Source organism: Glycine max, chromosome 20 (genome assembly GCF_000004515.6).
Source record: "Glycine max cultivar Williams 82 chromosome 20, Glycine_max_v4.0, whole genome shotgun sequence".
NCBI lineage: Eukaryota > Viridiplantae > Streptophyta > Magnoliopsida > Fabales > Fabaceae > Glycine > Glycine max.
In genome coordinates, this window is record NC_038256.2 from 43,037,027 (window position 1) to 43,064,759 (window position 27,733).

Genomic DNA, 27,733 nt, shown 5'->3' on the forward strand with positions numbered 1-27,733 from the left:
TGCCACTTCCTTGCTCAAAGGTGCAGCACCTGACCCCACCCTTATAAGGCACCTGACCCCACTCTAAGGGTGCTGTTCATAACTATACGAAGTGTTATGGCGTAAACAAAGAGAAAATTGTAGAGAAAGAGGAAACACAGAATTTATGTGGTTAAAAGCGAATGTTACCTACATCCATGAATAATCAAGAGATTCTACTATTTTTCACACAAAGAACATATACAGAGTCTTACGTCTTTATATAATGAATCAACCCCTTCATCTTTCCCTATTTTATAACCCCATAGCTGACTTTAATTACAAGGCAACAATTTCATTCTAAATGAGAGCTCTAAAATGTCTGGTCAGGTCGTGCATGATTCAAGTCAGCCCATTAACATAAAATTCAATACATTTTAACAATTCTCCACCTTGACTTAAGTTTCTCAAGTCACCAGGAACCAAGAATACTGTCGTGCCAAATGACCCTGAAATGTCTTGAAGTATGCGAACATTCACCAAGTCCAAGCTATGCATGAACTTCTTAGTAGACAGAAGCTTAGTCAACATATATTGTCTGTTGTGGCTTCTTCTTAGCAGAAAATAATTTATCTTCAATCACATCTTGAATGAAATTCAACCTGACATCAATGTGCTTTAGATCTTTCATGATAGATTGGATCCTTGGTCAAACTCAATACATAACCGTGGTCCAACTAGACGATTTGTAGGGAGAAAGTTCCATTCCAATGAATAAAACCATTATGTTTGGGTAGTCGTTTAGGTTCCTAACTTGTTCCTTTATATTTATATAAGAGCAACGTCAAGTAAAACTGTAAACCTACTTTTGAGTAATATTATCCAAACAAATTTCATTGTATCAACTTACAGTTGAACAAAAAATATCCAAACATAAATCATATTATAATAATTTTTTGGATAAATAGTCATTTTTGTTCTTGAATGTGTAAGTTACTGACAAATTCGTCCCTGAAACTAAAATATTAAAATTCAAAATTTAGTATTCGAAAGTGTACAAAAATACGACAAATTTATCTCACTGTTAACTTTCATTCATTACCGTTAATAAAATAGCCTACGTGGCTCAAATGAATGAATTTATCACAAAATTGATAGTCAACGTGACCATGCTAAATAGATTGGACAAAAATGTCATTAAATTATCATTATTGAACCTAAATGTCTGTAATTTTTTGTTAGACAAAAATATCAGTAATATTTTTTTTGAACGAAAATGTCAGTAATTTTTATTTTGGACCAAAATATTAGTACATTTTTATTAGACAAAAATGTCAGTAAGTTACCATTATTGGACCACAATGTCAATAATTTTCTATTATATCAAAATGTCAGTAATTTTTTATTAGACATAAATGTCAGTAATTTTTTGTTGAACATAAATATCAGTATGTTTCTATTAGACCAATTTGTTATACTTCAAATTTCGTTTCATTTAAGGGTAAATATAATTTTAGGGTAAATTTCCCCCAAATTTTGAATTTTGAAAGATGTACATATTTAGGGACGAAAATGACTATTTATCCTTCTTTATTGGTAACTCAAAAGGTGTGATTCATTCCACTTGAATTTGTGGAACTAATATGATATACACTAAACAAATTTGGGAAAGAATGAAAAGTCTTAATTGTGACTATATTTTAAAGAGGATTGTAAGGTTAATTTTTTAAGAAAGAAGATATACCTATACATAAAAAAATTGCCTATAAAACAAGAAAAAAAGCAAATAGTTTTAACAAATTTACGTTTATTACCATTTAGAATGTAAACGCACTCATTTATTTTATGTAAACTAAAATGATAGTTAAAAATTACAAAATTTAAAGATGAATTTAATATATAATTACTTTATGAATTTATTTTATCTTAAGTGTGCTATACTTTCATTTGGAATATATATATATATATATATATAACTTTATTGAGAAAGAGTGACTTTTTAGATATTTTGTTTTAATATTTGCGTATATATTATTTAATTTGTTTCAAAATTTACAATAATATAAAATATTCAAAAAAAAGTGTTCGATGATGTTAATTGGAATTTTATTAAAAAAAGTATCTTATTTAATGTTTAATATTGTACCATATTTCAGTTATCTGTTAATTTTTTGAATGTTTTATATAATCATATTAGTATATTTGTTTTACTAATAAACATTTAGAGTCTAATAGAAACATATTGATATTTAGGTTTAACAAAAAATGACTAACATTTGCGTTCAATAAAAAATTACTGATATTTTGATGCAACATAAAATTATACATTTTGATCCAATATTAGTAACTTATTGACATTTTTGTTCAATAAAAACGTACTAACATTTTAATCAAAAAAAAATTATTTACATTTTCATAAAAAAGAAATTACTGACATTTTCTTCCAACAAGAGATTACTGACATTTAGGTCTAATATTGGTAACTTCGTGGTATTTTCGTCCAATCTATTTAGTATGACCACATTGACAATCAATCTTGTGATAAATTCATCGTTATGTGTCACATAAACTATTTTATTAACGGTAACAAACAGAAGTTAACGGCTGACTATATTTGTCGCACTACTAAATCTTGAATTTTAATCTTGCAAGGGACGGATTTGTTAGCAATTTATATTTTCAGAGACGAAAATGACTATTTATCCTAAATTTTGTTATCAAACTTAGAGTGTATAAAATTGTATCCTAAATTTTGTAAATTTTAATCCAAACGTATACTAATTCATTGGAACAAAATTTTATCGAACTGCAAACTTGTTATCTTTAATACGTAATATATTAATTATAAAAAAATAAATATATTAAAAATGTAAAACCAAAAGCTAGATTTATCATATAATTAAAATTGTTTTACGCAATGTTAGTTGGTCAGTTCTCAAAAATGGAGAACCTGATAACCAAAAGCTAGATTTATCATATAATTAAAATCAATCGATCTTCCCACTACATCATTTGGCAATTTTAGTTGGATGATATCCATTGTGTAAGTCCAGTTCGCTTCCACGGAGGTTATGTGCCTAAAAATATTTAGCTAGGAATGAATCTTTATACAATGAAAGTCTCTGCACAATATATACAAACTTTTTAACGCTAATACAAATGGTAGTGCCACATGCAACCAAAGCCTCAAAAGGAAACAGATACAGAATTCACAAACTCACAATAAGATCAAAACAACGAAGGGCAATATTCTTTATTAAAGCATTTACGTAATTATTTTGAGTCTCCCAGTTGAGTTCTGATTTCACAGTGTTCTTCTCTTCCTTTGGTCAAATCCAATTATGCTAGTTTTACAAACATTAAATATCCATTGGAAAATTGATACCCTTTGCCCGCATAAGTAAATCTATGGCTAAAAATCGGATATCTTAGACCCAAGTAAAACATTCTGGAATACTAACATTTATACATGTTAGTCATAACTTGGAGACAAGTTGATATTTGCTTTGAGAAACAAGATCCTTCCGCAATATCTTGCCAGCAGCTGACTTTGGAATAGTGACAATGAAACTCACCTTTCTCACTTTCTTATATGGAGCCACCTGAAAATTCTCCATTTTACTTTAAGTAAAATAAAAAACAGTTAAAATGAGCATATGAAAGAGAGTTACCTGGCCTGCAACAAATTGAATGACTTGGTTTTCTGAGAGTTCAGAACCAGCTGCTCTCACCACATATGCCATTGGTATCTGTCCAGTTTCTTCATCTTCAACCCTGCAACATATCTTTGTTTCCACATGAGGAAGTCATACAAATAATGAAAAATGAAAGTGAAAATGTGATAGAGTAACGCACGGTATAACTGCTGCATCAACTATAAGGGGATGACTTAGCAGCACAGATTCCAGTTCTGCAGGAGCCACCTGACACAAGTAATTTGATACCTTGATATAACTAAAGCAATTTACTGATATTCCAATCGAAAACTGAACTTTTATGGCTTTAAGTACCTGATAACCATTGTGCTTGATTAGCTCCTTTATTCGTTCAACTATATAAACAAATCCCTTCTCATCAATGTAACCAAGATCACCAGTCTTCAACCAACCTTCTGAATCAATAGTTGCACTTGTTGCCTCCAAATTTCCTAGATATCCTTTCATAATAGTAGGACTTTTGAACCATAATTCTCCCTCTTTATGAGGAGGCAAAGGCTTCCCCGTTTCGATGTCTACAACTTTTGCACAAAAAGTTGGAATCAGCTTCCCACATGAATCTGGATGAGCTTTAGCATCTTTATCCGAGGGAAAAAATGTTGCTCCACCACTACTTTCTGTTAGGCCATAACCTTGCCTTAGTTCAACCCAAGGAAACATCCTTCTAAACTCTTGTGCCACTTCCTTGCTCAAAGGTGCAGCACCTGACCCCACCCTTCTTAGGCTGGACAAGTCACACCTAGTTTTCTTTGCTTGTTTTACTAGTGCAAGGATCACTGGTGGCACTGCTGCTATGTTGTTAACCTTGTGCTTCTGGATTGCATCAAGCATGCCTTGGAAGTCATATTTCTGCATCAAAATTGTCGTGACACCAACACACAACAATCCTAATCCAAAGAACACAAGTCCATAGATGTGAAACATTGGAATGAAGGCCAAGAAAACATCATCTTGGGATCCACTTACATCAGCAGACCAAAAGAGTAGTCTCATTATGGAAATGAGATTTGCATGTGTCAGAACCACACCTTTGCTTACCCCTGTGGTTCCTGAAGAGTAAAGTATAGCAGCAGTGTCTGATTGTGCCACAGGAACTTGAGGCAACTCTGGTGAAGTACAACAGCCTTCTATTAACTCTTCAACTGATAACATGTTGCCATCAGAAGGACGAGAAGTGAGAATTATAGGAACCCCAGTTGGGACCAATTTGTGTAGCTCCTCAGGTGCTGAGATGGCTAGTTTAGCACCCGAATCATGCACTTGCTTCGCAATTTCTGTTGCAGTGTTGATGGGGTTGGCAGTGGTAAGAACTGCTCCAACTGATAAAACAGCTAGGCATATGGCTGAGTACAAGGTTGAGTTTGGTGACAATACAAATACAACATCACCTTTCCTAATCTCAAGTCCATGGAACAAAGCTGATGCAAGGGAGTAAATAGACCTTTTTAGCTCACCATAGCTTACACTCCTACTAGTACCTGAATCAATGAATGCAATTCTTGCCTCAGCAAGGTGTGTCTGTGGGAACTGTGACAGCACAAAATTGGCAGTGTTAAGATCAGGCCTTGTTGGGATTTCATGCTTGGTGACAAGCTTAATTAGAGAGTGATAGATGCCTGTTCTTGAATCGTAACCACTCTTGCTACCAAATGGAGGCTGAGATTTATTATATTCTTCATTGGATGACAAGATTTGCTCTCCTGACATTTTCTGTAAATTTGATAAACTTGTTAATGCAGAAGCAGAACTAATGCTGTGAGGCTGAGGCAAAATGTGTGTGAACTATGATCAACATATCATATATACAAGGCTTATCTACGCCAAGTACAAGGACAAACATTGTTAACTATGTCAGTTGTAGCTAGCAAGGATAAAATCAATAAGAAAATTAGATTTCATTTTCTGAATATTATGTTGCCGGCCAAGGGAGTGAAGTGAAACAAGGCTAATCATTGGTATTAATTAAGTAGCTAAACGGTATATACTCAAAGCTCTGTGCCGAGGACAAGAGAAATAATTAAAAAGTGAATATTCTTTTCCTCAATAATAGAATATGTGAAAAGATGCAGATGTTGTCTACTTAATGGTTTGCATTTACATTCTTTTATGTGTATATATATATATATGGAATGATGAGATGGATTGCCTGTCCTATATGTCAGTTAGCTTTTATTGTCATGTAATTAAACATAGATAATGCATTGGAAACATCTAAAGTCTAAATGAGACAATGGCACTTTGTTCTTTATAGTTTCAAGTTGAAATTAGACATTCTTGCAAATGCGAACTTCAATTATAAGAAGGATTTGAAGAAAGTCAGGGTCTTTTGTTGTGAGTGCTGGAGTATACACGAAAGTATTTCAAGGGCGTAACCAGGCATTTCCAAATAAACATTTCCTACTCATCTCTATTTCACGGACGTTATTATTAAATTATCTACATACTAAAATGTCTACTGAAGCCTTAAATTAGTTTACTTGTGATTATTTATTATTCTATTTTAAAAATAAAAGTACAAAATCTAAAGACCAAAGAGCAAGCTTTCAAGTGTATGACTTGGAAAGTCGTAATATGATTTGGGCAGAGCATATCCGCATTATATTAGAAGGGAGGCCAGAATGACCCCCTATTATTTTTAAGTAACCAATTGTTGATAAAAATAAATTAAAAGACTTCAGTGTCTCAAAAAGAAAAAGAAAATAGTATTATGCTATTTAAAATAACATATTGACACTATTTTTTTTAAAATTCTTTACTAACCAAATTGACAAGATCACAGGAGTGAAAGACCTTTTTCTTCAACTCCTTTGCAACAACCTAGCCATTTTCCCCCCTTATCTACTATCATCACTCATAACTTTTTCCCTGTTTATGTTTATCGGGATCTAGGACATTGACTTGTGGAATTTATTTTTGTTGAAATCTTAAAATTAAATTATTTCCTACTGTATTCACGATACCTTAATAGGCCAATTGTTTGTCAAATAATGACAAATTTTTAAAATACACACTCAATTAATAATTTTTTTTCTTTTTATCTTTCTTCGTATCACGCTACATCATCAATTAAATTAACCATTTATCTTTTATTTTTTCTCTCTCTTAAATTATATACAACTCAACTCAAGGTTCTCTAATAAACATTTTTCTTTAAAATAGAACTACTTATTTACCTATTATATGGTGGGAAGGGTGCATTTTTCTTAATTCATTTTTGTTTATATTTGCAAGTATTTATAAGAAATTTGAAGGTGATAAAGTTCGATAAAATTGTTTATATTTTTCCCACCATATAATTCGATAAAATTCTTCAAGTCCTCTTAACATAACTAGATGTATATCACAGAAAGGTGATAAAAAATATTTTTAATATATATATATATATATATATATATATATATATATATATATATATATATATATATATATATAATACTAAAGCTTGTAAAAAATTAAGGATATATATGGATACGTTTGGGGTCACTAGTAGGTACCTCGTTTCAGTATTATCACATGCTCCATATATTTGGATAACCTTATCTTCAATTATAGTTCCCGTATAGTATAGTCTATACATAGATATGTTGGTGTCTTGCTGAAATATATTTAGGATCTGGGGTGTTACCCAATTCGTAAGCCTATTGGCCAATCCAATCAGTAAGTGGTGCATATGATTTTTTTTTAATTTTTTTTAAATATGTTTTACTAATTAATTTAAAATTAATAATTCATGCAAAAATTGAATCTATCACTTTCACGTTATTAAGATGGACCAAATGAGTTAATAAGTCAATAATGTTATAAAATAATTAATATCACTATATATAACACTAACATTTTTACTATATATTTAATACACATATAAATTTAAATAATAAATTTTTGACAATTAATTTTGGTATAATAATTAATTTTTTTATATATATAAATTATAAATAAAAATCATATGTTTATTAAAATAAATCCACTAATGTATTTTTTAATCTTATTACAATTAATTTTGATCTAATGATATATTTTTTTTACATATATAAATTTTAAATAAAAATCATAAATTTCATAAAAATTTATATATGTAAACATATTAATTATTATATCAAAATTTATTATCACAAAATTTATTATCTAAATTTACATACACATTAAATATATATTATAAATTTTAATGTTATATATAACGACATTAATTATTTTATAATATAATTGAATTATTATCTTAGTTTGATAGAGTGTCGTGTTAATAACGAGAAAGTTATAAATTCGATTCCAAACCATAAGTCTCATATAGATTAGCCAATGTATAAGGCTTATAGATGGTCGAATATATATAAAGTTTTATGAAAGGGTAAAATAAAAATTAGACAAGTTATGTTAGGTGTACCAAAAATCACCCTTAGGATCCTATATATACGTAACGGCTCAAATCACATGTATTGGATTGGAAGTTAGTGTAGTGGAGGCAAAACTGTATAATTCGTGGTGGATTGGTCCACATAAAAAAAGTGGGGGTTGCTTGCTTGGTAAATTCATGAATTAACTAATTAAAAAATATATATTGATAGATTTATTAAAAAATAATAAACGTAGAGAAATAATAACAAATTAAAAATTATCTAAATAACAATTTTTATTACTTATCTATAAGAAATTATGAATGAAACTAAATTAAATAACTTTTCTACAATGCACTTACCCGTACTATTAACAAAATAAAAAAATTGCATTTAGTCGCATTAATCGTATCTGTCTCTAACTATTCAAATGCAAAATATAATGACAATTGCTTCATTCATATTTCAAACATATTCAAACAGTAATACAATATGAAACAAAATTAATTAAGAGAACGTCATTACACTATTACAGGGTGCATAAAGAGGGACTAATGGTAGTTATAACTTAATAATATTCCTTTTTTGTTAGATTTTCTTATTTGTTAGAATTGCTAATAGATTTATTAAGTTATCCTTGTTCATTTAAGTAGTAATCTTGTTATATATGTAAAAATTGCATTTCAATAGTGTACGAGAGAGTCCAGTTACCTTTATTTTATTTGCTTTTTTTCTATTAACAGTGCTTTTAGGTCTTGAATTTTTTTTAAAAAAAATAGATTTTTTTCTCGATTATTAAAATTAATAGTGTATCTATAGGTGTGTGTTATCGTTTATCATGTTAAAAGTCAACTATCAAGGATATGACTGAGTCCTTTGATCATGACCAAACACCCTCTTGGTCATGATTGAATAATCTCTCAACCATAAACAAATACTTTCGTTCGTTGTAAAAGAATACATTAACTATAAACAAATCTAAGTTTCTAGTAATTATATATTTATCCCATAAAAAGAATACATCAATCATAAACAAATTTAAGTTTTTAGTAATTATATACTCATCGACCATGACCAAATCCTCTCTTATTCTGATATGACATTCATGCTCTAGGCAAGATCCCCTTACCAAGACCAACTATCTTTCATTTATGGTTGAATACCCTCTCAACCATGACAAGATAAGTTACAAAGGTGGTTCCAATAGAGATTGAGAAAAAAAGATTACTCAAGCTTAACGTGATTATCATCAAGATTTTATTGGTAGGTAATTACGAATTAGTATTTTTATTCATCTCAAAAGGTAATGTCCATAAATATGTTATAAAGGGTGAGAATCTCAAGGTAATATATTATATTCATTTTCATTTTATGGTATATTAGGAAATCATTGACTTTGAATGTTAGAGTGTATTTGTAGGTACTCACTCCCATTATGTGAGAGAAGGAGTTCATGAAGTAAGATGAGAAGTATCCAACATTTTAAAGAGGAGATAATTAACCTAATACCATTATGGAAGTAAAATAATTTTCATCTCTATATTTTTAAAAATACTCAAACTTCTGTCTCTATGGCTAACACATTTTCTTCTATATAAGAACCAAACTTTGAGAATTTTTTAAAAAATATATAAGGATTAAAATCAATGTTCTAAAAGTCGGAGACTAAAACTAATTAAACTTAATTTTTTAGAGACTAAAATTACCATTAACCATTTTTGTTTTTTTGTTCTATAATGTGTTTAGTTAAAAAAATAGATCGAAGGAAAGAAGATAATCTCTTTTTCTAGTTTGATTTAAGAAAAGAGTAAGATAAGAGAAAATTTGGGTGGCTCACAAGAAAAAGAAAAAAGTAATAAAAGATATGAGATATAAAAAAATATTTGGGCAATTTACTCAACATAATTACAAAATTATAAAATTACCTTCTCTTCTCTTCAAATCCTTCTGACAGAGGTAAAAATAGGAAACGAGAAAATTTAAGAGTAATTCCATTCAAGAAAATTTTATGTCTTTATTTTGTTTTTTATTTTAAGATTTTATATAAGAAAAGTGAAAACAAAACATGAAAATGGAAAGAATAGAAAGTTATTTTCATTTTTTTGAATATAATTTTTAACAAAAAAATATAAAAAATCTTAAAGCCACTTCTAACGAGACAATTAAAAATATCTCACCTTGCTCCTCCATTGAAGAGCTGGGTTTACACATTCTTAATTTAACTACTTGATCATTTCTTAAAACGTTGACCTTATCCCTCATGACAAAATCATATTTATTCAAATAGAAAACAAATAATTTGCTATCCACTTTAAATTTGGGGTCATCGTTGGTATAGCCACACAATATTATCCTTTTAATAAACTGTATTGCTATTTGCTACTGAATAATTTAACATTACAATAACTATTTGATTATAAATATTTTAAACTTTTAAATATTTCTCTCAGTTTATGATTAATATGCAAATAAAGTTTATTAGTAGACAAAAGTTTTAAGCGACATTAATCATTCTTGTCCTATCCGACCGTGAATATCCGTTTTGTTACCCATCCATTGGTTTATCCTTATCTGGATATCGTGATGATATTTTTTATTATGAAAAAGTATTAAATGATTATAAATTATCATCAAGAGTAGGAGTTAAAATGATTAATATCAATTTTTTAATTACTACTATTAAATCAACAAGCAACTTTTATAACTTTTACTCATCTAAACAAGGTGATATTTTTGAATTCATATATTAACAAAACAACGGAATTGCAAAAAATTGAAATTATACGGTATTTATCTTATAACAAACTCTTTTATTGTGAAATTACACTTATTTTCCCTATTTATAGAGTATAGACAGAATTATCTTTTTCTCTAATATTTTGTTCTTATAAATTATCATTTTTTTCCTTTAAAATTTAATTTTGTTTATTTATAAGTTTTTATAAATTTATGCTTATAGAAAAATCAAAATTAAAAAAATATAAATTTATAAAAATTTAAAATATATAAAATATTTTACTGTGAACAAAATTATAAAAACTGAAAAAGGATCAATTTTTTTTACAGAAATTAAAATTAAAAAAATATAAAAAAAAACATATTTAAGTTATTTTTAAAATTACACTTACACAGCAGATCATAGTGCTAGTGCTCCAATCCCTAAGAATTGCACAAAGGCCTTATATCCTTCACGTGACTTTATGCATACCGGTACCACCAAAATTCGATACTTACATATACAATATGCACCTAGTATAAGTGACCTTATCTGATAAAACTTAGATTATCACATTTAATTAATCCATTACGTAAAGTATTTGTACATAACATGTATCCAATACTTTCCCAAAGTTAGGAGATGAAGAATTGACATGTGTCATGTCCATGGCCTTATACTGGGTTTCAAATAATCCTCTTGTTCTTGCCCTCCATTTTTACCTTCAATTTTCTGGTTATCACCCTTACACTTTGCAATCTCTGAACCAGACGTTATCTTTGTTCATCATCGCCTCATATACACATACATACCCTTTAGAAAGTTCTTTGTAAGTGTTGCTTTTACTCATACAGAAGCAGAAAAAAGTGCTATTTTTTTACTTCTTTTCTTGAGACTTTCTGTGCTGTGCTGCCATGGGTGTGACACAGTTGAACCCCACTTGCTCAAAACCTCGTCTTCACTCATCTCAGCTCTCTTTTCTATCAAGGACTCTTCCTAGACATCGCCACTGCACTTTTGCGCCACTTCATAGAACTCAACAAGCTAGGATTTCCTGTTCTGTTGCACCAAAGTGAGTAACTATATCGTTTTCAGAATGCATTTTCAGTTTTCAGCTTCTTGGGTATGATTGAATTTTCCTCCTTTTATTTCCCAGTGAAGTGCAGGTGCCAACTGTGAAAACCCAGGATCCCAAGAGTAAGCCTGAGTGCTATGGTGTCTTCTGCCTTACCTATGATTTGAGGGCTGTGAGTATCCCTTTCCCTCTCTTATGTATTTCATCCATGGCGTCTTGAATTCAAATTGTGGGTTTTGTTTTGTCCATGATTCTGTGAATGAGTGAGTTCCCCTCCACTGATTGCTTATGGGATTTTCTGAGAGGTTTGTTAGGTATTTGGAGCAGAAATTTGTTTGATGTAGCAGTACTGGTGTTAGTCAAAATTTTCATTTTTTTTTTGAAAATGTAAAACATATTTATCAATCAAAATCGATGGTTTGTCCATAAGATAGTCAAATTTTACATGTTGATGCACAATTTCCTTTACAGTATGTACTTAGGCTATATACATAGTGTATCTCTGCCTTTAACTGTACTTGTCTTGATTCCTTATCTTTTGTTAAGTTTGGTGTAGGTGGATACCTTATGTTTAAACATCATTATATAACCAAAAGGCACCAGTAATAGTAATCTTATTAGTTGTCTTCCATGCCAAAATTGTGCTTCCCAGAGCTGTCAAAATGCAAAATTAATCAATGTCTACCCTCATTGCTATTTCTTTATATTGTGTTTAACAGTTGGTCTTCAATCTTCACATGTAATTTGAGATCACTAATACTGGGGGAATCTATAAGGAAATTGCAATGATTATCTTTTATTGGTTGTTGTCTAGACGGACCATTCAGGGACACAAATCAGAAACAAGTTGAAGTTTTGCCCATCAAACTGTCCACCATGCAATAGCAATTCATACTCTGTCCTAATGGTTCCTCTAGATAGAAAGGGTCACCATCTCACAACTAAAGCATTTGTTTCATTTGTTGTTCTTTGTTATAAATTCATCACTGTTCTACTTAACGTAATCATAAAGTATTTACCAATTAGTCTGAGTTAATGTCTTTGATAGCATGATGTGACTGGAGTGGAATAGCAATAATTCCTTGCTGTATTGATAGTGGCATTTATGATAATTGCAGGGCTATTCTTGATATTTTTAACTTGTTGTGCGGTGTGCATTATCTTGTTATTCTGTAAATCTTTTTCTCTTTCCAATTTTCCTTTTTTATATACAATATAATTTCAATAAAAAAAGATACACAACATGAACAGTTAATTGAAATACTTGGCCAATGTTTTTGCAGGAAGAAGAGACAAGATCCTGGAAGAAATTAATTAACATTGCAGTCTCAGGTGCTGCTGGAATGATTGCAAACCATCTACTTTTCAAGGTGAATGTATTTTGGATTTAAATAAAAAGTGTGTCAGTGAAGCACATTAGAAGTTTCAACTTATCTATCTCTTAATTTATCTATTTCCTTTTATTATATCAGTTGTCAGATTGAAACTTTGGTTTTTAACTGAGTTGAATGGTGTCATGTGATCCATTTAGCCGATCTCACTTGGTGGGCTAAGGCTTTGTTGTCATCGTTCCACTCTAAAATCCGAGTTTATTTATTGTGTCAGCTTGCATCTGGTGAAGTTTTTGGTCCTGATCAACCTATTGCTCTCAAATTATTGGGATCAGAAAGGTCAATCCAAGCTCTTGAAGGTAAGCTTCCTGTATATGGTAAATTTGGTATCTGTTTTTGATTTAAAGTAGGAATAATTAGTTGTACATCTTCCTCCTATGATAAGAAAAGCTGACCCAACCTCCTCCATTCCGACTCTTTGTTGCTATAAAAAAAAACTGTATAGAAAACAAACTAAAGGTTATTATTTAGTATCATGCTTACAAGAAGAACTAATGTGAAATTAGATAATATAACATCTGCTATTTGGGATATGAACAGAAACAAAAATAAGAAAAATGGAGAATTGTGAATGGTGCATCAGTATGTGGCATAACTGAAAGTTATTATAAAAACAGATAAGTACAGACAAAGCAATGAGCTTTATTAGAAGAATGAGCAAATTCAACTTACCCTGTGAGCATCTTTGTCCTAGGCTTATATACAATACCAAGGAAATGAAATAGCCTAGCCAGTATATTAAAAACCTTTTCACTTAAGTTATGGTGCACAAGGTGTCTTACTGTCTCATAATCTCCCCATTGCAAGAAAGTATGTTTGATGGATTGCCTGTTATCCAGTAAATCTTTTTTTCCTTGTTTTATAATTGTTCTGAACAAACTGGTTAGAATGTTTTTACCACTTAGTCACATACTCATCTTAAGACCTTTTCATTTAGTCAAATAATACTTTACCCCATTGTATGTATGAGTAATTAAAAATTGTCTCATTTCACCATTTTTTCTTTTAATCTTGTGAATTTGAAGGATACCTTAAATTATAAATTCATATTTATGGCAAGAACCCATATGAGAATTTCTAATTATGTATAGATATATGTTATTACTGGAAAAATTGAGGCAGCTTTGGTTATAAGACACTCTGCAACCATGATCTGTCACTTTTTCTTTTTTTGTCTTAACTACACCTTCAATAGAAATTTGAGTATAACTTTACATGAATATGACTTGTCTGGTCAGAGTAGGTTATGTATTTTTTTTATTGTGCTTTTAACCGAAACAAGATACACCTTTATGTTGACTAATATAGGTATAAATAACACACATGATGCTTTTCATTCTAAATGTTATAATTCAACATGCAGGTGTTGCAATGGAACTGGAGGACTCTTTGTTTCCTTTGTTGAGGGAGGTCAGTATTGGTATCGATCCTTATGAAGTGTTCCAAGATGCAGAATGGGCTTTGCTAATAGGTGCAAAGCCTCGAGGACCTGGAATGGAACGAGCAGACTTGTTAGACATAAATGGGCAGATTTATGCAGCGCAGGTAAAATGATAATGAAATTTAAACCATACTTATTGCTTTCTGCTAAAGTGAAGTTAATTATAATGACATTATACCTTTTGTACAACAGGGAAGAGCTTTAAATGCCGTTGCATCCCGCAATGTCAAAGTTATAGTAGTGGGAAACCCTTGCAATACAAAGTAAGCTTGGCTTTTTATGAGTAAACTTGAAATTGCATGTTGTGCCTGTTTATGCAAACGTTCATGTGTATTTAAATGCAGTGCATTAATATGCTTGAAGAATGCTCCTAACATTCCTGCAAAAAATTTTCATGCTTTAACTCGTTTAGATGAGAACAGAGCAAAATGTCAGGTAACAAAGTTTATAAGCTTCACTTTTTTAAAATTGTTCTACAATAGAAAAATAACAACTATCTTCTCTGCATTGTCTCAATAAAATGCACAGCTAGCCCTCAAGGCAGGTGTCTTCTATGATAAAGTGTCAAATGTGACAATATGGGGCAACCACTCAACTACTCAGGTCATTTTAGGATCATTACTAGAATAATCTGCCTGAACTGAATATATCTTTAACTCTCTTGTATGATATTGGTGTTATCTTGTTAATAGGTCCCTGACTTCTTAAATGCTAGAATTGATGGTTTGCCAGTCAAAGAGGTGGTTAAGGATCATAAGTGGTTGGAGGAAGAGTTCACTGAAAAGGTTCAAAAGGTAAATTTTGTAATTAGCATACATAGCTAAATACATGGTGTAAAAAGATATGTAGTTTCCTTGTGCTGAAAGCTGACAAGTAATTGTTTGTTTGATTGGCAGAGAGGTGGTGCGCTTATTCAAAAATGGGGAAGATCATCAGCTGCATCAACTTCTGTGTCAATTGTTGATGCCATAAGATCTTTAGTAACTCCTACTCCCGAGGGTGATTGGTTTTCTTCTGGTGTAAGTTGATATTAGTTGAATAACCTCATGTATTTGTTAAAAAATTAGATGAGTTTTTCAGCAAGAATACACCTTGTTTTACAACAAATTGTTTTAACTGAACTAACAGACACAATGGGGAAAAAGCTGTCTTCTGTATCATATGAGAAAGAAAAATTAAAGAAACACATCACACAGTCAATACAATTTCTGCTTCTTTTAATGCATACTAAAATAATATTGGAGTTGTAGTCAAATTGAAGTTTTCTCTTATATATCTGGAATATGTCATTTCAAAGCTCAATTGAAGGTCCAATAACCAATTTTTTCTTGCAAATTTAAGCATGTCCAGCTTTCATTTATACATTTGATGTCTTTTTATTTTCTTATTTGTTGAGTTACTATTTCAATCACAAAGTTGCCAATTGCAATACCAGGTATATAGCAATGGAAATCCTTATGGAATAGCTGAAGGTATTGTTTTCAGTATGCCATGCCGATCAAAGGTAAGTTTGTTTACTGTGTTCTTCATTCTTTTTAATTTCTAAAATTGCTTTTGTCCCTCCTGTGACGAAAGTTTTTATCCATTAGGGTGATGGTGATTATGAACTTGTCAAGGATGTCATATTTGATGACTACCTCCGGCAGCGAATAGCTAAGGTATGAAACTTCATACATTTTATACCACAACTTCAAATTTGGTAAATACTGAAAAAGTTGGTTTTGCTATTATATACAGTTATAATTATTAAATTTGAACTACGTCCAGGTGTCTGATTTTTGCACAATTTGACTGTTAAAAGAATCTTATACATGTACTTTAATTTTTATTCACGTGTGTCTAAGCCTAAGCCATAGTTACTAAAAAAAAAAAACTAAAAATGCGATGAGCGTGGATCAAACACGCGACCTTCAAATCTTCAATCTGACGCTCTCTCATCTGAGCTATCCCTACCTAATTTTTAATTTTAGGCCAACCGGAAATTAAACCCGGGTCTGTACCATGGCTGAATACTATTCTATTCTACCACTAGACCACTGTTGCTGCTTGTACCTTATGAGATCTTTAATTAATTGGTAGCTAATTGGGTGGTCCGTGTTTAGGAGAGAACTTAATTGTTTGTGCCGATCAAGTTTTAAAATGGTCCAATAACAATTTTTAACAGGGTGTTTACATTGAACACCACATATCCTCTATGTGATATATTTAAAGCTGTTTTTCATTATCATTGAATTTTACTATTCAATACAAATTATATAATTCTTGATTAAAAAATTAGCTTGACGATTCATGTTTTTAAAGTTATTTTTCATTATCATTTGAATTTTGATTTGGTAAGCTTGGCCTGAGCCTATGTGAATTTTGTCAGTTTAACATATCATATTTTGCAGACGGAAGCCGAGTTGTTGGCCGAGAAGAGATGTGTGGCTCACCTAACAGGCGAGGTAAACATCATATCACCATACCATTAGTTCCTTCTGCTGATATTCATTCATGATTTTTTCTTATCGACAAAAATATTAATTGTTAATTGTTAGTTTTTTATAGATACATTGGTGATGTTAACTTTATCATCTGAAACATATATACTCTTGTGTCAGGGAATTGCTGTTTGTGATCTACCTGGTGATACCATGCTCCCAGGAGAAATGTAACAAGCCTATATCTCCTGAATGCCAAAGCAGACATTGAAATAGGTCCTGCAAACTTGTGTCTTAAAAGATACTAGTTAGGGAATCAATAAATAAAATATTTTTATTCCCTCGAAATTTTTTTCACTTTTGATTCCTTAACTAGTGTCTTAGGATACCTGTTAGCATTTTATTATTGAAACTAGTCTTTTGCATGTGCGACGTCCGGGCTCATACTCCTATTTGAATATTACCAATACATGTGCAAAGTTCAATAACGATGTTTATTTGTATGATAATAATGTTGAGCTATGTTAAGAAAAAAGCAACATAAAGTAAGAATATAAACAAACCTAATGCTATTGTAAATTGTTGGATGGTGTTGATGTAGCAATAAAAGAGAGGCTGCACAATAAAGAGAGATAAATGAGTTCATTAGATTTTTGGATATAATTATATAACGATAGTACTATATACAACAATATTCACCTGATAAGTAGATATTTTAAATCAATTTACTTTAGTAGAGGTGATATAATAACAAACATCCAATAGTTGCCTTGATCATGTGATGCTGCAACATAAATAAATAAATGTAATATATATTGAAATTTTGTAAATTAAATATTGACTTATAGGAAATGATATCTAAGGAAAATGTATTAGGTTGAGAATGTAGGAATTGTAAGTATAACAATTTGCTAAGCATACTTGTTTATAAGTTTGCAAATACTTCTTTGTATACTACATTAATGGTAGTATTTTTTGTAATGTCTTGTTCATCATGAATAAGAATATGTAATCCTTTTTTACTTTGTATTCGTGAAAGTGCAACATATAATTGACCATGACAAAATATTGGGTTTGACAAATACAATTCAACATGTGTCAAGGAATGTCCTTGAGACTTGTTTATAGTAATATTTGAGATTTCTTAAAATGTGAAATATTACTAATATTTAAGAATATATATATATATATATATATATATAAATTAACTTGTATATTTAAGCAAATAACAAATAACCATATAGTCTAGTAATATGGTTCAGATGACAAAGATGGAACATTGTCTAATAAGACTGGTTAATGAAATTACAATTCAAAGTACTATGACAGACCCAAAAATAACGTATGATATGTTTAAGCAAATAACAAATAACTATATATTCACGAACAAACAATTAAAAAAAACGTATGAGAGGTCCTATGACGTCAACATGGAAAGTAATATGTTTGTCCCGTGGGTCATTCATATTTATTTCTAATCATATAATGACAATCTTTTTCACTTCTCATGATCATCTTTTGTACCTCAGCAAACATTTAGTCTATTAATCCATATATATACTAAAATAATCTACTTAGTATGTTAAGTGCTAACCTTTTACGATTTCTGTTCCTTATCCATATTTATTGTTGATCAGTATAATGATAATCTTTTTCATATATTCACGAACAAACAATTATAATAATAAAAAAAACGTATGAGAGGTCTCATGACGTCAACATGAAAAGTAATATGTTTGTCCCGTGGGTCATCCATATTTATTGCTGATCATATAATGATTATCTTTTCACTTCCCATGATAATCTTTTGTACCTCAGCAAACATATAGTCTATTAATCCATATATATACTTTAATAATCTACTTAGTATATTAAGTGCTAACCTTTTATGGTTGTCGTTCCTCATCCATATTTATTGTTGATCGGTATAATGATAATCTTTTTCATATATTCACGAACAAACAATTATAAAATAAAAAAAACGTATGAGAGGTCCCATGACGTCAACATGGAAAGTAATATGTTTGTCCCGTGGGCCATCCATATTTATTGCTGATCATATAATGATTATCTTTTTCACTTCCCATGATAATCTTTTGCACCTCAACAAATATTTAGTCTATTAATCCATATATATACTTTAATAATCTACTTAGTATATTAAGTGCTAACCTTTTACGGTTTCTATTCCTCATCCATATTTATTGCTTATCAGTATAATGATAATCTTTTCTATATATTCACGAACAAACAATTATAAAAAAAAATGTATGAGAGGTCCCATGACGTCAACAGGGAAAGTAATATGTTTGTCCCGCGGGTCATCCATATTTATTGTTGATCATATAATGACAATCTTTTTCACTTCCCATGATAATCTTTTGTACCTCAGCAAACATTTAATCTATTAATCCATATATATACTCTAATAATCTACTTAGTATATTAAGCGCTAACTTTTTACGATTTTCATGCGTCATCCATATTTATTACTGATTAGTATAATGAATGGAGAGGAATGAAAATAGAAGATGAAGAGGATGCAAATGTGAGCGTATCACGAAAACCCTTCGAAAATTATGATTATTTTCATATCCTAAAAGAAATGCTTATTAATTTGAAAATTATGATTATTTTTATATCAATATTTAAAATTGATTATTAAGTACCTATTAATTTGAAATGAAAATTAACAAAAATATGAATAAAATATGCTTATTAATTAAATGTGAATAAATTGACATTGATTACGGCAAATACATTCATTTAACTACAATGTAGAATAATGATTGTTAAGCGATATGAATGCAAAAAGAAATTAAAAAAATAGCAATAATAAAAGTATGAAAACATTCATTTGATTTTGAAACCATGAAGCTCCTCAATAATGTAATTAAGAGTTTAATCTTCACACGTTATCAATGTAAATATCAACCAATTATAAATCACTTCAACTGTGATTTTTAAAATAATTGTTATGAAAGTTAATAATTTTATTATACATCACAATCTATGATAAAAAAAATATGTTAGTGCATTGTAATTATACTTAAATATACTTTATTTATCGAAAATATAATATTTTTGTTTTTCTTGGTATGGAAAATTATTTATTTGTTGTGTGTTTTTAGTCCTCGTTAAAAGATTAAAATCTTATCATTTTTTGTTAGATATAAAGACTTCAAATATAGAAAATTTTCAATGGTATTAAACAAAAAAAAAATCATTATATTTTTATACTACTACTAGTGTGGTGACATAGTTAATGCTCTATGGCCTTGCTTTACAGAAAAATTTATAGCATAAATTTTAACACGAAAAATAAATTTTAATTTTCAAATTTCACAATCATAACGGTCAAACAATAATTAAAATATTAATTAATAATATTTAAATATAGGTTATATTAGTTAAAAAGTTGAAAAAATAGGTTTTATTTAAAAACTTAAAATTATTAACTTATTTAAGTAAAAATATTTGATAAAATTAGTTGTTGAATAGATGATAATCATGAAATGAAATGAAATAAAAAGACATTTATATCAATATTATATGTTTTTATTTGTAGGTAAAAATATATTTTACATGATTATATATTTTGTAATTAATTTTTAACACTTGATATCTTTTTGTTGAAAGATTAAATGTTTGATTAAAATAATGTAATAGTTAAAATAAAATATAAAGAGACTAAAATGTAAAGATTTTGATTATATAAGAACTAAAATGAGTAGTTTCTAAATATAGGGCTGAAACGTAAAGATTATCCATATATAGGGGCCAAAATATAAAAATAATAAAAGTCTAAGGACTAAGATGTAATAAAGTGTAAACATGCACGTGTCATGTTAGCGCATTTTTAACGGTGTAAAATTGTATTTAATAATAGGAACTAAAATATAAAGATTTTGCTTGTATAGGAACTGAAAGCAATAACTCCTAGATAAAAGGACTAAAATATGAATATTGTACAACTATAAATACCAAATGTGTAATTTATATATATATGAACATTTCCACCACAAATTTATATAAATGATTATTCTCTTACAACTTTAAAATTTATGAAACTACACTATACATTACTGCACTAATCCATAATTAATTTCGGTGCTAATACTTGGTCTTTTGATAATTTAAGTATACAGTACAAAGTTCACAGATTAAGGAAAGTATGGGTTGTCTTCCATGCTTCACCTACAAAGGGCAAAAAAAAAAGGGAGGTCAAAGCATGAAACAAACACGACATAGTAAGCAAATTGTATTGTATGCATGAAAAAGCATGAAATAGGCACACAAAAAAAAACAATGGATTTGAACTTCTGCATGAGCAAATTGGAGGGAAGTTCACCATTTACACGAGCAACTCTGCACAGAGCCAGAGCTGATATAGAAAAGTTGGGAGCATATGCACAGCACAAATTCGTTGATAAGAAAATATTCTGTATATACATTAATAATTATAAAAGCATTGTTTCTAATTTTATGATGTTAATGTAACTTCTTAAAAATAAAATAATAATTTATATTTATTAATGAAAATAAAAAAACACGGAATATTTTCTCATACTGTTATTTAATTTGAACATTGCATATTTTTCTAACATTCAGTAGCATGGATCGAACTTACATCTTTGTGAGATGAATTCATTTGTTATCAATGCTGACATTTGTGAAAAATGATTAAAGAAGTTGAAAATTAGAACAGTCGAAAAATTAAATAATTAGATGAAAAATATGAAACTAAAATAAAATAACAAAATACAATGGCTACAAAAATAAAATTAGAGTAAAAAAATTAGTCCTGCTTATTAAAAAAATTTCCGCTGTCGTTTATTGTTTTTTTCTTGAGTGATAACTATTTTGTTTAAATTAATTCATTGCTGAGGTTTTTTTTTTCTTAAACACTAAACCTTTTAATCAAATGTACGCAAAACAGAAACTACGTTTTTAAACCAAAACATTTATTATTATTATTTCCTGTCTCAAAAATTGAAGACAATTTTTTTATTGTTTGCATAATTCAACTCCCTCCTTTTACATGATATTTTCTATTTTCTAAATAAAAAATTTCCAATTTTCTGAATCTAATTTTATAAAATTTAAGTTGTGTTGACTTCAACGTAAAATTAACTATTTCAATAAAAAAAATCTGAAATGTAGAATTTCTATAAAAGATAATTAACAAACTTTTGTTTTTTTTTTAAAAGAAAAGAAGACTGAAAAATTAAATCAAAACATTACTTTTATAAAAATTTAACCAGTAATTCAGAGTTAAAATTATGATTAGTCTTTAAATATAAAATAAATCTTCTTAAAAGAAAAATACCTACCTACTCACCGTTTCTACTCAATTTCTGATTAAAATTAATTACCGCTTTCGACAGAAATATTTCATGATAAAAACATGATGATGACCCTACCATGTTCGAACTTTTTCTTTTGACAGAGTCTGCTCTAATATATATAATACAAATTGAGATCATAATCCATGTTCAAAATTAGAGTTAATTTAACTAATGAGGAGGTGTCATTTGATCCCCTCTCTTAACAATTAATTATAAGAAACTAAAATGAAGAAGATATAATAATTAATTTTTAAAATAAATTAAAATTCACTTATATATTAATTATTTTAAAAACTCATAATAAACACCTATGAACATTTAAAAAATTACACACTTATTTAGAGACCTCATAAACTTTAGACTATTGCTTTTATATTTTTAATATTATAATAAAGTTTTCATCACTTTTTCTCTACATAAAATTTCTAAATTAATATATCCGCTACACAATCCCTATAAATTGGACAAAACAATAAGCATTTTTCCCACTAAAAGCCCACTAATTAAACATTGCATTTCACCTAAAATAAAAATTTCTCCGTCTTTCACTTGCAGCAAAATCCTTCAAATTTTACAATGCGGTCATGCCCATCTTTTAACTTATTTCCCATAACTAACTAACTATCTATTTAAGAATTTTATGTGACTAATTAAAAAGGCGAAAAGCTAAATTTAACTACAAAGTTATTTAAACAAACTAAAAGTCAAACAGTATTGTAGATTATAAACGGAAGTAATTCTAAAAATAAAATAGAATTAAACTTCCATTATCATGGATTCATTCACCGTCAAATACTTTACTCACTTAATGAAACCTTCTCCCGTTCCAAAACGATTTTTTTCCATGCAAATTTTTTATTAACCTTATTATTCACAAATTTTGATAAAACCCCACTTATTTAATTCCCATAAAATAAAGATAGACTTTGTTCCAAAATGGGCTCAAGCTTTAGGTTCAATCCACTAAATAAAATAAAAAAAACATTGGCACAACAAGCCCAAATACTAAATAACACTTAATAATTTGGGCTGAGTTGTGTCTATTGCCCAGTCGAAAATAGAGCAAAATCTTTACCACCTTATCGTGTTAAAATTCATCATGAAAAAACTCGTTCCCGTTCTCGTAAAAAATAAACGGGAAATAATCCTCCCATGTTACATTTTAACATAATGGTGTTCCAATGTTTTTTTTTTTAAAAAAAGCGATGATGTTTCAATTTTACACCTCTCATGAATCACGATAAACATGAAATAACCCCTACCCATCAATGTCTAACAAGAAAAGATATAAACACAATTAGAACATAAACTGCTAAGGAGATAATGCACTCTAACGAGGACTATACAATCAAGACAAAAACCCGATGACTTGTTCTTATACCAAGTGAATCAAATTACATATGGAACCTAATAAATAATGGACAGCCTCTATCAGTCAGAACTTTGCATCTATTACTATTGAAAGTATGAACTAATAATATATATTACGCGAATCTTATCGAAGACAGTATTTGCTATTACTCTATCTGTAGGCACCCTAAAAATGTTGTATATTTTACGATGAAGAATGTATAGATCAGATTGACTAAGGTACCATAAAAATATCTACAAAGTCACGGGATCCTACTCATTCAATGAGTACCACCAAACACTAAATTATACTTAACTGACTGCTCCTTATTCTCTAGTAGCCGTCAACCTTATTTGTAGTCATTTACCAGTATACATGATGCTTCCGATCTTGCAACTCAGTGAAAGAATAAGAACAGAGAAACCAGTCAGGAAAATCCAGCCATGCGACAACACAAATGCAGTCTTGCCAGAAACAGGTATCAAAGCATCCGAATTAACATCCGGTTGACAAAACCCAGTGGATATTACAGTGCTAAACCCTCCATTTTTGCCCATCGTCCAATCCATCGCATTGCCTCTTAAAGTAATGTCTGTTATGCTGATCATACCTGTAGTTATATGAGCTGGATGGGAAGACTGAGCTACAGGATGAAGCCCAAGAGCAATCTCCTTAGCAGGAAACTCCATAGCATGTGCAGGCGCAGCAGGGATGCCGGCTAACCAACCATAGGCCTGCTTAACAAGTGGATTTGTACTTCCTGCCAAACAGAAAAAATTTCCCCACATTGGTAAAAAATAATTGAGAACAATATAAAAGTCAGAATGGATAGCATACTAGTTTACAAGCTATATTGCACACAGCAGTACACACATCAAAATAACACCTTGAGAAACTAGGATGTAAAGTGAACAGCAGTCTTACCTGGTGCAAACTTTGCCTCATGTGTATTCTGCACTGAAGAAGCCTCATTTCTGGTTTGTGATTCAGAATTATGATTACTAACCACAGCTTTATCAGCAGTTTCTCCCTCCACATTCTGTCAATGACCCAAAAAATGTTCAATATACAGCTATAATACAAGGCAAATAACAGTAAGAATAGAGTCCACCATAACCTGCCGAGTGAAAGGTGATCCTTGGTTGGGAATAAAATTTTCACTCTCTTGAATCTGAGGAGAATCAAAAGATATATACTTGTAAATATCATCATCAGGGAGTGTAAGATACTCGTCTAGAATGTCATTCGCAGGAGGATCAGCCTCAGTAGATCTACTCCCATTCCCAATTGCAATATCATTGTATTCCAAGAATGATCCATCAGTCGGAAGATTCTCGTTGGCATCCCAGAACAGATCCAGATTCATATCATTTGATGCATCATTAAAATTCAGATGATTGCCAATATTGATCAGCTCACCATTGTCTCTGTTGTTCACTGAATTTGTATCCACGCCATGTTGCTCAGTCATATCAAGAGGCCAGTCATTTTCAGGCCGAGAAATTCCAAAAGTGCCTGCTGATGGCTCCTGATCCTTGATGAATACTTTGGAATACTCAGCATGGCTACTACACTCCCCATGATGAAAGTTCAGTGATGGAAAAGTATCACTCCCAATTATATCATTCCAATTAAGCTCCTGCATATTGAAGACATATTTTAGTTAGTGAATGCCAGGCCATTCAGAGAAAACAACCCACCCGGCTTAAAAAAACACAATCAACAGCAGACATGTATCATTGATCAGAAAAGGCCACAACATTAACAAAACCAGTGGTAGGACTACATATTCATGAACGATGAGAAATACATAAATCTGCATGCACAAAATGCTCACTCAACAATCAAGTCAGTAATTCACACTCAACCCTTCCCTAATATGTTTTCAACATCTTCTGATGAAAGAAAAAACTGTACTGAAATGCATCTACATACCAACTTAGAAAAAGTAGAAATTACAAGGAAGACCTCTCCCAAACACCATTAAATAAACGACAGCATAAACAACGTTAGGGCTAATAGCAACCCACAATACTGAAATATAAAACACCTGTACACAGTACGAGAACAAAAAAATTACAGAGGACAACACACACGACAAGGTAAAAACATAACCAAACATAAAAACAATAGCATAAACATCCATACATGCAACTATTTGAAAGAGAGGGAAAAAAAGACTCATAAAGAACTCACCCAACCTGCACACAGAAAAGTTCAGTTAATCCGTTTATTTTAAAAACAAAATAGGAAGATTCCAAGCCCAATATAGAACTATTTACCGATATATCATTTGGGATACAATTACAATACAATAGAATGAATACACACCATGTCAAGGTCGTTGGTTTCAACATAGGCCCCAGCATTGAAAACCTCATCATCAAAATTAGCCTGAAAGGAAGGAGGAGGAGCCACCATATATTTATTATCAACAGTTGCCGTCAAAGGAGGATGAGCCTCCGCATTATCAGCAACTACCGACAAGGGAGGAGGAGGAGCCACCGCGTTATGAGGAACCAGCAAGGGAGCCACGTCCTTCTGCTCATTCTCCTCCTCCTCCTCCTCCTGCTCATCCTCAACATCCCACTCCTTCTCATCTAAGGGAGCACCATATTTTGCCCCATTCTTCGGCCCAGAACCACTCTTCTCGAAAATCCTACACACCACAAACACATCCTTCTCCCCCCCAAACAAAGAGTCAGTATCAACATTCAACACATCACAACATCAAATAAAAAACATTCAAGCAAGGAAAGAAAGAAAGAGATAGATAGAAATAAAAAGAAGTACCGGCACTGTGCCGGCACGTGCCAATTCCTCGTCGAGCATCTTGTACTCGTGCATGACCCAATTGGTGCGGCGCCCGTGTGGGGCCCGGCCGCTGTGGTAAACGAGCGTCTTCTTCATTCCGACGGTGCGGTCGCCGTGGGTGACGGGGCGGTCTTTTCCGGTGGTCTTCCAGTAGCCCCTATCGGTGGCGCGGTTCGTCCTCGACCCGTTTCCGTACTTGCGGTCCAGCGCGCTGAAGAAGTACCATTCCAAGTCCTTCGTCTTCAGCTTCGACAGAGCTGAAACACCGAAACAAATTAAAACAGTTCCAAAATTCTCAAAAGCCTATCTATTGAGACCACAAAAAAGGGGAAGGAAGAAGATAATTGTGTGCTAACGGGGAAGGTCCCAGGGCTCGAGCTTGTAGACGTCGACAACGGCGATGTGGTCGTAGCGGGAGAGGTTTCCGGTCATCTTGCGCTTCAGGTAGAACACCACCAGCTCTTCGTCGGTGGGGTGGAATCGGAACCCTGGGCCCATCCGTGCCATCGATTCGATTCAAGAGAGATGAATCGCTGAAGGAGAATATGGGGGTTAGGGTTTTGTCAATTGGTGTGGAGAAGGAAGAGAGAATTGGGAATTTGGGATTGTGAATGGGAGAGATTTGGTTTGGATGATGCAATTGCAAACGTAGAATAAGGAAGAGAGAGTAGTAGTAGAAGAAGGCTCTAGGTGGTTGGAATGTGCCAAGAAACAACTATGATGTGACGAGGGTGACGTGGTGGGATTGGCTGGGTGATGTACATGAAAAAAAATATGACTTAAGCTCCTTTTCATATATTATGTTTAGTAGTTATTTTGTTTTCATATAACAAGTTTTATTTTGATTTTTTATATTTTTAAAATATATTATTATAATTTTTTTTTAGGATTTTTATTATTTTATTAATCTTTAAATTTTAAAAATTTCATTTTGTTCCAAAAGTTAATAGAATATTAATGTTTTTAATGAAAAATTAAAAAAAAGGTAAAAAATGATAAATTTTGAAAAAATAAAGCATCAGAATAAATGTTGTGCTGTAAAGGAAGATTTTGATTTAAGATTTTGAGGTATATACTAGTTTTCCCTACAGTGATTTAGCAAATATTTAGTGTTTTTTATATTTAAAAGATATTTCATTAATTATTAGTATTTTGACCTAATTAAAATTTAT

General features: G+C 30.7%; 3 protein-coding genes across 3 annotated transcripts; 1 reads left to right on the forward strand and 2 right to left on the reverse strand.

The window, feature by feature from the left end:
- Positions 1 to 3,297: 3,297 nt before the first annotated feature.
- On the reverse strand, positions 3,298 to 5,598 carry LOC100796728 (4-coumarate--CoA ligase-like 5). The gene is made up of 4 exons (XM_003555426.5): positions 3,969 to 5,598; positions 3,814 to 3,881; positions 3,630 to 3,732; positions 3,298 to 3,560 (listed from the first exon to the last, which is right to left on the reverse strand). Exons 1-4 carry the CDS (start codon positions 5,379 to 5,381, stop codon positions 3,435 to 3,437), a joined length of 1,710 nt encoding a protein of 569 aa, XP_003555474.1. The 5' UTR covers positions 5,382 to 5,598; the 3' UTR covers positions 3,298 to 3,434.
- Positions 5,599 to 11,365: 5,767 nt separating this feature from the next.
- Positions 11,366 to 17,672, forward strand: LOC100305890 (malate dehydrogenase [NADP], chloroplastic). Its single transcript, NM_001369219.1, has 14 exons — positions 11,366 to 11,793; positions 11,878 to 11,968; positions 13,080 to 13,166; positions 13,402 to 13,486; positions 14,551 to 14,732; positions 14,821 to 14,891; positions 14,973 to 15,063; positions 15,157 to 15,231; positions 15,321 to 15,422; positions 15,525 to 15,647; positions 16,064 to 16,132; positions 16,218 to 16,286; positions 17,019 to 17,072; positions 17,229 to 17,672. The coding sequence occupies exons 1-14, from the start codon at positions 11,636 to 11,638 to the stop codon at positions 17,280 to 17,282; spliced, it is 1,311 nt and encodes a 436-aa protein (NP_001356148.1). The 5' UTR covers positions 11,366 to 11,635; the 3' UTR covers positions 17,283 to 17,672.
- Positions 17,673 to 23,746: 6,074 nt separating this feature from the next.
- On the reverse strand, positions 23,747 to 27,283 carry LOC100808260 (NAC domain-containing protein 53). Its single transcript, XM_003556254.5, has 6 exons — positions 26,918 to 27,283; positions 26,541 to 26,818; positions 26,079 to 26,426; positions 24,865 to 25,386; positions 24,672 to 24,786; positions 23,747 to 24,507 (listed from the first exon to the last, which is right to left on the reverse strand). Exons 1-6 carry the CDS (start codon positions 27,066 to 27,068, stop codon positions 24,107 to 24,109), a joined length of 1,815 nt encoding a protein of 604 aa, XP_003556302.1. The 5' UTR covers positions 27,069 to 27,283; the 3' UTR covers positions 23,747 to 24,106.
- Between the last annotated feature and the right edge of the window lie 450 nt (positions 27,284 to 27,733).